The sequence below is a fragment of the Rhinoraja longicauda genome, chromosome 16 (assembly GCF_053455715.1).
Source record: "Rhinoraja longicauda isolate Sanriku21f chromosome 16, sRhiLon1.1, whole genome shotgun sequence".
In the NCBI taxonomy this organism is placed as follows: Eukaryota; Metazoa; Chordata; class Chondrichthyes; order Rajiformes; family Arhynchobatidae; genus Rhinoraja; species Rhinoraja longicauda.
Genome location: NC_135968.1, coordinates 41,058,120 through 41,069,666, shown reverse-complemented (window position 1 = coordinate 41,069,666; position 11,547 = coordinate 41,058,120). Strand labels below are relative to the sequence as shown.

Here is an 11,547-nt window from a genome sequence, read left to right as displayed (position 1 = left end):
AAAGTTCCGTTCAGTGGTCCCTTAAGTATGAGGTGAGAATGATGTTGTGATTGTTAAAACAAGGATTAAATGCACCTTTATTTTAATATATTAACAGATCTCTATCTGCATCGAAGGTAGACACAAAATGCTGGAGTAACTCAGCGGGACAGGCAGCATCTCGGGAGAGAAGGAATGGGTGATGTCTTGGGTCTCGACCCGAAACGTCACCCATTCATTCTCTCCTGAGATGCTGCCTGTCCCGTTGAGTTATTCCGGCATTTTGTGTCTACCTTTGATTTAAACCAGCATCTGCAGTTTTTTTCCTACACATCTCTATCTGTATCCTTCTGATGCCTTGGAGGAAGTACTATTTTAAAATGGCACAGACTTTGTCATCTAGTAAACATTAAAACCTCAGGGCAATTGATTCAGAGTGAATATTACTTTTGCTGAGTATATTTTAGGAAATGTGATCTGTTGGTTTAAGTCTTAGGTTTTCAGTTTAAGCAATTATGGTGCTAAATTATGTTGAGAAACTAATCTTCAGTCTGACAGAACTCAAATGACCAAAATATATAATGTAGAGAAACAATAACCTAAAACAAATCATTATTATGTCTTTATTGCATTGCACACCTTGTTTCCAGTTTGAGCAACTGAAATTAGTAGAAGGCCCAGAGAGGTAAAAGCAGGATTTTCAAGCAGGATTTAGAGTAACTTCATTCTTCACCATTATTGCTGCCATGATTAGAGATAGCTGAATGGACAGGTACTAAAATTGCTGGTTGATCCCAGGCGACTATTTGAATTATAAATCTCCTGTTGTATCTGTGGGCCCCAAGTGTAAAATGTCCCCATTCTGGATACCTGCTCACTGTTGGCACAGGAGGATAGCTGTGTCAGAGACTATTGGGATTCATTGACTTCATGTCGATTTTACTTTCTCATTGTGCAGGAAGGAACTGCAGATGCTGGTTTAAACCGAAGATAGACACAAAATGCTGGAGTAACTCAGCGGGACAGGCAGCATCTCTGGAGAGAAGGAATGGGTGACGTTGCGGGTCGAGACCACTTTCTCATTGATACATTTCATAACCCTATCCATGACGTTTCATGTGTACGTTATCTACCTCTTTCACTTTGTGATGTTCTTCGGTGCCAGATGCAGGATTTTGTAAATTAACTTCAAAAGTGAAAAGGAACTATACAAACTTGACTCCAAACTGCCAGGTTCAAAGTGTGGTATTATGACCCTCCCTTTTTTTAATGTTGGCCATATTACCCCATGCAGCACATTGGTAAAGAAACACAGTTTGAGTTGATATGTCCATGTAAGGCGCAAAGACTAATTGCTATAATCCTGGGTTCAATTCAATATTGGTTGTTCTTTAGTAAATAGGGGGTGGCAGCTGGTTGCAGGTTTACATTGCCCAGTCAGAAAATGGAACAAAATAATTGATTTTTTTGAAATAATTCTGACATGCAGACTTGCAGCAAATGCACTGATTAAATGCAACATTTTTGCAGGAAAAGATATCCAGGTTTTAGGCTCTCCCCATATTCATTGACACCTTGCGTAAATCAAGTTATCTGAAGGTTTTTAGTTTAGTTTTTGATATAAACACTTGATTTTATTTTGATGCAGTAATATATATTAAATAGGAATTAAATAAAAATATTTTGTGTACACACTTATTCAAATGCATTAAACAATATTTCAATTGAAATACTGCTTACAACATTTTATAAACCTTTCCATCTCAGTTTCAATGGTAGATGAAAATAAAGGAAATAAGATACATGTATTGTCTTCTTACATTTCTAATCTTTACTAAATATGGTTATTTAAAATTCTTACTACTACACCACGTGTTTCAATGACTGGAAATAATTAAGACTTAAACGATTTGTCATTCATTTTCCAGAGTATTAAAATGCCACCTGTAGATATTTAACAACATCGTACATTTTTTTTAAATTTAAGCTAGTAGATTTTGATCCCCTTAAATATTTCACCATCGATATTGCTATTATTATCAAAACGTATACACGTTTCAATAGATGTCCTACAGGTTTCAATAACGGGAATAAACTGCACTTGCTTCTGTAAAAAACATTTCATTCTATAATGACAAAAAAAATTCTTTCATTCTGATTATTACCGTAAATAGTTTTCCTACTAAATTTTTAAAAAATCATATGGTGTTTTATACATAGTTTAGGAGGCAGGAAATTATTGTGGAACCATTGGAATCACGAGAATCACAAGACTAACAGGCTGCATAATTATTCACGTTAATCCTAAATAGCGTTGGGCCAAATCTTTAAAAGATAAGTCAATGTTTAATATTTGGCTTGGCTCATATTCATCTCTTCATTTCTTCCGATCAGAGCTAAGTGCCCCAATAACAGGGAGTTCAGTATTTTCTGGCGTTGCTGTCGGGCCATTGTGTGAATATGAGTGTAACAGCGAGCCTGTTATAACAGCCCAATGGGTCCGCCAGATGCCAAAACCTCCAGTTCAGCTTCGACGAGGAAGCATTTTCCGCAGGTGTCTGCTTTCTTTTGATATTGCAATTAGAAGTTGTTTTTTTTAAAAATTGTTCATGAAATAAATGACAATATCAATTTGTTTCCAAATAAGATACAGGTATATTTAACCGTCGGTCAGAAGGGTCTCGACCCTATTCCTTTTCTCCAGAGATGCTGCTGCCTGATTTACTCCAGCTTTTTGTGTCTATCTTCGGTTTAAGTTCCTTCCCACATATATTTAATCGTCGTCTGAAGTTAAAGTGTGCTCTTCGAAACAACATTGAAAAACAATCGTCCAAACGCCAGACACACGAAACTCCCCAAACTGCTACTCCTCGATTTACAATTTTCTCAGAACTGATACGACAAGCTACACTGAAATGGTTAGCGTGTTCAATCAGTCCTGTGTGGTAGTGGCGGTGGCGGCCCATGAGATTGTGGGTTGCAATGACCCAAATCGAAGGGACTCCTAAATTGTATCATCTAGTATTAATGTAACATTGTATTCTTTACCCTCGGGGAAGCAGAAAGGGATTAGCGATAATTATTTGCTTGCGCTGCCTTTGTTTTGAGTCTTAAGTAAACTCTCAACCATCGTGTCACTACAAATGTACAACTAATTGCTGCACCTCAATTCACAGAAACAGTTCATCTCCACGCAAAATCCCGTGCACCACAGGCAAAATCCCGTGCACCACAGTTCATATCTGTTTTGTTTTTCAACCTTGCTTTTAGAAATGGGTATTAAATAATTATCAAGGAACTCAGAAACCTTGTACCCAGATCGCTTCAATAGTCAACTGTCAAACTAAACGTGAATGTAAACTAATTAGTTCATCAAATTGCAAATGATGGATTGTCACTAAATCCAAATGTCACTAAATCCAAAATAAACATCATCTCGTCACAATTAGGTTTAAAAAATAATAATAATAATTTAACCATTAAATTTAACCATCTTTTCGCAATGTTTTGCGGATTTCCTTGTCTTTCATTGAAGTGCCTTAATGTTCTTATAATTAACCCGAGCCGTCAATTTGCACCGTTGCAAGCAGACTTGGAGGTTTATACGAGATATAAATACTGTGCTGATTTTCCCGGGTCGGTATTCTGTTCTCAAAATATTCTGCTTAAGAATGGGAATGACGATATGTCTACCTTACATAAATGCAACCTGTGCCATGGGTGAAACTCTGCGCCGCCATCTCAATCTCAGCCCATTTAGAGAGAACCTTGTCCCTCTCTTTACCTATGAGGGTGGAATCGATCTACTGCGGACCTGCCGTGCGCTGGCTTCTCCATAATGTATGTAACTTGATCTTAAAAGAGACAGCAACCATTTACTTCCGTGTCGAAATCATTAAAACGAGGTATGTTTAATCTCACCCAACACGTCAACACGAATCGAAGAGGTTTCACTGCTTTGAATCCTGTTCGTTTTAATTGGGAGGTGGGTGTTGCCGAGGGCAGCCGGTGTAATAAACAAACATTAATTGGTTTTATCCAACCATCAATTCCCCGATGAAAATAATTAAATCCAAGATAACAAATAAATGTTTCAAATTCCATGAGAACGGCGCGTTCAATTCTCACCGTTAACTCACAAACCGTTTAAAAATAATAAAGGTGTGCATGTTAATGTCATAACAATATTTGTCTAGTGTCTATTATTGGTGTTCATTTTTGTTTCTTAAACCGGTCGTTGTGAAGTTCCTCATCCAGCTCAAAAGATTCGATGATCAAAATAATGTACGACAACTTCATCGACTGCAGAATAATGCCAAATTTAACTCTAATTCCCCTTTGCTCGTGTTAAAACGGAAGAGGTGATGATCCCAAAATTGGTCATTTAGAAATTGCAATAATAAGTTAAAGTTATAGTTTAAATAAAGGTTTACTGTCGCTTGTCACGCTGGAAGCGAATGCAAGAGTATGAACCCGGTTGAAAAGACGAGGGTTGCATAATATTTAAAAAACCTTCCAAGTCAAACCCAGCGGTCTACTCATTCCGAGATACAAAACTGTTGTGAGACCAAATCTGACAAGAAGTCGGAGGATTAATAACACCATTTGAAAAGGAGCCAAACTATTAAAATCGTCGATATGTCATTTTAAATATGTTGCAATGAATTAATGGGAAGATGGAAACAAAACAGAAATAAAAGTAGATGTAAGTCATTGTGGAGTGTATAGCACTGAACAGTCATCGGCTCCTCTCAATAAAACATTGAAATAAGAGGCACTGACGTGAACATATGGAGATAAAGTTGGTAATTAAAGCAATCCTGTTGCTCTGCAGGAGTCAAGTCTCTTAGATTAAGGAAATTCATTAAGTCCTAATTTTAATACCTTGCACATTGGGAATCGATAAGCGCCGGGTAAACGCTCGCTCGAAATGAAAATGTCCCTATTAATCAAGTGCACGTTACCCGACGCTAATCTGTGCCCTTTTCGATTTTATATGAAGTCACTTCGGTTTCAATACTTTATGCTCGATGTGGACACTGGGTGCGGTGAAGTCGCCTGCTCGATGCTACTTAATTCACAAGGGCTGGAGAAAACATCATGACACTTAATGGTTCTCATTTACCCCCCTTGTGAACGTTGTCAGCAGTTTATAGTTTAGTATTAAAAGAATGCTTAGTTGTCGAAGGTCGCGTTTACCAACTAAAACAACGTGACAAATTTCTGATGAAGCTTTCTTTGACTCTTGGCACATTGAGCTGAGATTTGATTTTTTTTTTTGGAACCTGCTACACCCTCTCTGCTCGCTAGAGGTCTCACCGCGCATTCTCAAGGCGTTTACTTGTCTTAAAAGACATTGTCCAGGATTGGAAAACTTTTTAAATTTCTTGAACTGCAATCTTTGGAATAAAGCTAAGCCATTTCACACTCGTTTCCAGCGTTGTACCAACGTGGGTATTCGCGCCTATTTCGACGCTCGCGTGAACTTGCAAACCACAACTAATACAGTTACAATATAGCTACACATGGTTGATTTCTCAAAAGTTGGTTGTTGATTTGAAGATTTAAGTATAGCTTTCAAGTAACCCACCCAGTGGGAATATGAATTATCGGGGCCTCTGATTATTAAAACTTTAAATTGCATGCAACGTGATAGACGATAATAACAAAACGCGTTCGACATCTCGCCTCAAATGATAGAGTTGATGCTCTCCTTGAATATGATCCATCGAAGCCCATTAAACAGAATTAATGATCGGAGAAAAAGGCGGATCAATTTCAAAAACAATAGTACTGATTGAAGCTTTGCGAAAACGTTTAATATTATCCAGATATCTTTAAAGATGTCTCATATTTATTAACACGAGTGTTTAATATTGAACACATATTGACTTCGCATTATTCCAAACATATTTTCGCTTTCTTAGCTCCATTTTGTGCACTATTTATCCATTTGCTCAGGGGATAAATTTGTAAATTCTGAACACCCGTTGAAATCCTTAAAAAACGAAAACAAAGTCCCAATAAATCCGACGCGACAATGTTGGTGGAAATTAAACTTTTTTTTTACAATGCTTGTAAATTATTTTTTAACCCCTGTACTGATTATGGATTTCCGAATAATAAATATTGCTGTGAATGGAATGAAAGGCGAGGGAGCGGAATGACAGGCATTTTAACGGAGCATCAGAGAATTGCATTGAGAATCGTATTCCACTCACAGTGTAAGCTGTCATGTACAATGACTCTTTCCCCCCCTGATAACGAGTGAAACAGCTGCTCCAAATTAGTTCGTTTGATATCAGGCCCACCGAAATAAAGGAGGCTTTATGATTTCCGTTTCAGCAACAAGTCGACGAGGCGAATCCTTCGCTGTTGTGCGTAATTGATAATGGCAAACAATGCCGCAGCATATTTGGACAGCAGAAACACTCAAATAATAAAAGTTGAAGCGGATTACGTTTAACTGTGGGGAAAAGAAATCCGGGATCCCTTCTTGAGATATTAACTTTTTTCCCCGCACATTAAATAGTACGTTTTGTTGTAGAAAATTAAATGCACGGGCATTTATTAATTTTTAACTCGCAAAAATAAAACAAGTAAGACACTTTGGATCATTCTTACAATCTCTTACATATTACTTGAGAGTTCTAATTTGAAATGGAAATCCCGCCGCTGGAAGACAGCGAAACAGTTCAGTGCAGTGATCACATCTGTTTCAATGGGTCTTTCCTTCTTGTCGTTGATCATTTCCTTTAAGACTACAGATGAGTAAGATCGGTTAAATGGCACGGCAAATAACCATAACGCGGGTGGCAGCAGGCAGGCTCCTCTTCCACAATTACATGAGCTACATTTTAGTGGATAATTGTCAAAATCAAATGGAACAGAAACTCCAGCCAGGTTCTTTTAAAAACAAAGTTACGCCGACTTTTAAAAATGAGAGGGGTAAATATGTTGTTCCTGAGGGAAAGAGGGAGATTCAAGTTGTATTGTCTTATGTCCCAGACTGAGCAATTAGATTATAACTTGCAGCAGCTCAACAGAATATGTAAACATAGTGCACTGTAAACTATAATAAACGAGGAAAAAAAAAAGGTTCAGTGTGTATCTATACACATATATACATACATACGTATACACACATACATATACACACAGAAACATATACACACACACATAAGGTGGAAGCAAAATCCTGGGGGTAACTCAGCGGGTCAGGCAGCATCTCTGGAGAGAAGAATTGTGTCTATCTTCGGTGTCAACCAGCATCTGCAGTTCTTTCCTATACACACATACGCATATAAATATATATATATATAAGAAGGGTCTCGACCCGAAACGTCACCCATTCCTTCTCTCCCGAGATGCTGCCTGACCTGCTGAATTACTCCAGCATTTTGTGAATACATACATTACATATATATATTCACAAAATGCTGGAGTAACTCAGCAGGTCAGGCAGCATCTCAGGAGAGAAGGAATTGGTATATATATATATATATATATATACATACACACACACACATACAGAGAGAGAGAGAGAGAGGAGATGGAGAGAGATATCAATAGACAATAGACAATAGGTGCAGGAGGAGGCCATTCGGCCCTTCGAGCCATTCAATGTGATCATGGCTGATCATTCTCAATCAGTACCCCGTTCCTGCCTTCTCCCCATACCCCCCATATCGTTTTTGTTCCTTTAAGCAAATGTGAAATAATCCCCAAACTGAAACCAAAGTGTCGCCTGTGATTTGGATTCGTGTTTGGGTCTTGGACTGGAAGCGGTAGCTCCCCAATCCCAAAGTGACGCACCTCCAGCGAGGCCAGGAAGGAGTAGGAATCGCAGGCGCCCGCCCAATCGCATGGAAAGACTGAGCGCCGTTGACCAATGGGGACGGCAGAGTGGCAGGTGCTGCCGTGGTTTATCAGCGCGTCTCCGGCGCCCCAGCGACCGAATCCACTTCAATTTCACCCCAAAGCCGGGAAAGCGCGCAGGCAAGAGAAGACACACAGAGCTTTTAGAGCAAGCACAGCCAGACTTCTTGGACAATTCCTCTGGATACACTCCTCTTGGAACAACAACAAATAATAATAATAATAATAATAACAACACTTGCCATTAGGGGCACACTCATCTCCAATCCAGATTTTGACAAAATAACCAACGAGCAATCAGGACCCGAGAGATCTCGCAGCGTTTTACCGGTGGGTCCTGTCAAATCTATGTTCTGATCAAATGTTAGCCGTCGGGCAGATGGATAATCGCCAGAGTGCATTCGTCCTCAACAGTACGCCGCTAGCTGCGCTTCATAATATGACTGAAATGAAGACGTCTATATTTCCCTACTCTTTGCAGAATCCCTCGAGCTTCAAAGCCCCGACTCTGGCGCATTTGAGCGCACAGATTCCGCTGGGGACGCCGCACGGAATTACCGACATCCTAGGCCGCCCAGCCGGCTGTCTGCTCTCCGGACTCCCGCGACTGAGCGGGCTTGCCACCACGGCGGGGATGTATTTTAACCCCACAGCAGCTGCCGTCTCCAGGTACCCCAAGCCCCTTGCTGAATTGCCGGGAAGACCCCCTATCTTCTGGCCGGGGATGATCCAGGGGTCCCCGTGGAGAGACCCCAGGCTGGCCTGTCCAAGTACGTACCGCGAACTGCACAGTTACTCTTTTATTTTTTAATTAAAAATAAATAAATAATAATAACATAATTACCCACAGGAGTTTACTCTCCTGACTGCCGTATGATTCCTTCTGTTGTTTTTGTTTTGTCGCTTTTGCAGAAATGTTTTCAGCCAAAACATTTCAAAACTTTGCCCGGAATAAAGCTGCCATGTCGTAAACACTTAAATTGGCAATAAACATGGAATCAACTGATGAGACGTGGCTCGTTAATCAATACGGCCTGGCTGGTGGCCACTTCTCCAAATGATAAATACTAAGAAGCAAATGGTTCAAATTTGTTTTTTTTTTAAAAATCAGAACAAAACGGAGCGATAATCATCTGTCTGCTCCCGCTTCTGTTTCCTCGGGTGTGTGTTGTTAACTTTAAAGACAAGACCAGCTAGTTTCAGTGAACTCGCGTGTTCTCTCTCTGCCTTCTCATGCATGTGCTATACTGTATTTCGTTGTTTTAAGGTTTTGTTTCTCCCCGCAGCGCAAGGTAGTTTAATTCTGGACAAGGACGGAAAGAAGAAGCATTCTAGGCCAACATTTTCAGGTCAACAGATTTTTGCCTTGGAAAAAACGTTTGAACAGACGAAATATTTAGCTGGACCAGAAAGAGCCCGATTAGCTTATTCTCTGGGAATGACGGAAAGTCAAGTCAAGGTAAAATATTTGCCATCTTCACCGCTGTAAATAAATTCAATTGGGACATATACCGGTTTTAAAAATAAGCAGGCCGCAGTTTTTCTTAATCAAATGTTTGTTATAAAAGTCTTACTGGACGTACAAATGTCGCTTATGACCAAATTGGAATTGTAAATTTACGTGACCGGAGTTGAACAAAATTAATCCAGATACTTGTACTAGGCCGGGTTGTAAACAAAAACACTTCTTTGACATTCGGGCGAATGGAAACCGCTGCAAGACTTAAATACCGTAATAAAATGGTTTTGGTTAGGCAGACATGAGAAATGTATGTTGTAGAAAACTATTGGGAATATGGGCCATAAGCTGAAACTTTTAATTGGCGACAAGCCCTTCTCTGAGTTGTTCCTGCATTCAGTCGGTATCGAAACCGATTGTTCTTCATTTTGATCGTCAGAAATATTAACCTGAAATCTGACGCCGGCGTTGTTTTGCAGGAGTCCCCACGAAGAACAGTAGTTTTAGTGTAAACCTTGATGTTACTGAAGTGTGGACTGATACATCAAACAGCTCACATTTCTCCCGTTAGACGCCATTGCCTCCTTTAACTTAGTTTCAAGACTTTGGAGAGTTATTAGGCAAATGCCAAACCCTCGGCTCCTCCCACCACGCATTCCTAATTTTTTAAGAAAACAGTTTAATTATATTGAGGTTTAATTGTCATTTTTTTTACGGTTGTGGTTTAAAAAAAAAAAAGAAACACTTCTCATAATGGCAGGACGCGAACAATGGCAGACGCAGGCAAGGCATTTATTTTGGTTCCGTTTTGTTTTTGCAACAGGTGTGGTTCCAGAACAGACGTACCAAGTGGAGGAAGAAACACGCTGCCGAGATGGCCACAGCCAAAAAGAAGCACGATTCAGAGACTGAAAAGCTGAAAGAAACGTCGGAAAACGAAGAGGACGAGGATGAGTACAATAGACCTCTGGATCCCAATTCAGACGACGAGAAAATCACACGGTTACTGAAAAAGCACAAGACCGCCAGCTCCCTGACCATCATAGACCCACACAGCAACAGCCCAGAGATTTTGTGACAAACTTTAAAGCAAAAAAAAAAAAGAGAGAAATTATTATTTGAAGAGCTTCAAAGGCTGAATTAACCAGGGTATTAAAAAAAACACGTTTAAAATAAATCGATGTTCCACAAGAAATAAGTGATTTGTGTTGTACAGCATAATGTATGTGAGATGTATATATTTTTTACAGAATAAGTTATGGAATTATCTTGGCGGCTTGATTATATCAGTAATGGACTGGACCTGACGCAGACGACAAACCGTTTGGAAGGAAAAGTTTGGATTTTATCTTCCCCTTCAATCTCCTTTGTCCGCGTCCGATTTTCTTAGGATTTTCAGTGTTAAGGAATAACTATCAGAACTCATGGGTTTTGTATGAATTACAGATTAAAACTGTAGCTGTACATATTATGATGCACGCTTATGTTGTAAAAAAAATTAAATGTAAAGGTTTTTGTGTATTTACATTCAAAGGCTAATATTTTGATTTCGCCAGTGGTGGCGAATTCCTTCGGAGGCGTTGCTGAGTTTAAGCCATTAAATCCTGAAACAACCTCCGAATATTCTGTTGAAGACGAATTGAAGGAAATATTATTGCGTCCACGAGAGTTGGAAAAAAACTTTGTATTACCAATAAATTATTTAACAAAATGAAGTCTAGTCGTCAGAAGCCGGCTGGTTTTGTCTACTACTGCAAAAGGCCAAATAATATTTGGTTAGAAACACTTATTATTATCGGCCATCTGTGAATTACAGTCGTATGCCTTCGCTGATTAACCTAACCAAAGCCGTTAAATTTCGGGTCTAGGGTAAAATGATAACGGAAATAACATTGACGTTTGGAAGCACGGTGTAAGTTCATAGTCACGTATCTATCTATTCTTTCTTCGCAATACACTTAAACGAAATGTCCCCTTTTTGAAATCATTTTCAAACACAAGTTTAATTTTATGGAACTCCCGCTGAGCACACAAGAATGAACAAGGCGATTGTTATGTTTATAACTGGACTGGGGAGGGGAGTGATCAACAGGTCGAAGCATCGGAGATATTTAGAATGGAATAATTTGTAATACGGCGATGGGCTCCACTATGCCTGAAAATATCGTGCTCGTTAAAACACCTACATTTACAATGAACCCCGTCAGATTAGTAGAAAAACAATGTTCTTG

At 39.3% G+C, this 11,547-nt stretch overlaps 1 protein-coding gene across 1 annotated transcript; it reads left to right on the top strand.

Moving 5' to 3' along the window:
• The first annotated feature begins 7,954 nt into the window (after nt 1-7,954).
• On the top strand, nt 7,955-10,974 carry nkx6.2 (NK6 homeobox 2). The gene is made up of 3 exons (XM_078412871.1): nt 7,955-8,627; nt 9,144-9,316; nt 10,140-10,974. The coding sequence occupies exons 1-3, from the start codon at nt 8,219-8,221 to the stop codon at nt 10,392-10,394; spliced, it is 837 nt and encodes a 278-aa protein (XP_078268997.1). The 5' UTR covers nt 7,955-8,218; the 3' UTR covers nt 10,395-10,974.
• The last annotated feature ends 573 nt before the right edge of the window (nt 10,975-11,547 follow it).

Bases quoted from the DNA above. Each gene is read 5' to 3' on its own strand.
- nkx6.2 (XM_078412871.1), top strand. From the start codon at position 8,219: ATGTTAGCCGTCGGGCAGATGGATAATCGCCAGAGTGCATTCGTCCTC. The intron at 8,628-9,143 runs GTACGTACCGCG...TTCTCCCCGCAG, and splicing joins CCCCAGGCTGGCCTGTCCAA to CGCAAGGTAGTTTAATTCTG. The intron at 9,317-10,139 runs GTAAAATATTTG...TTTTTGCAACAG, and splicing joins TGACGGAAAGTCAAGTCAAG to GTGTGGTTCCAGAACAGACG.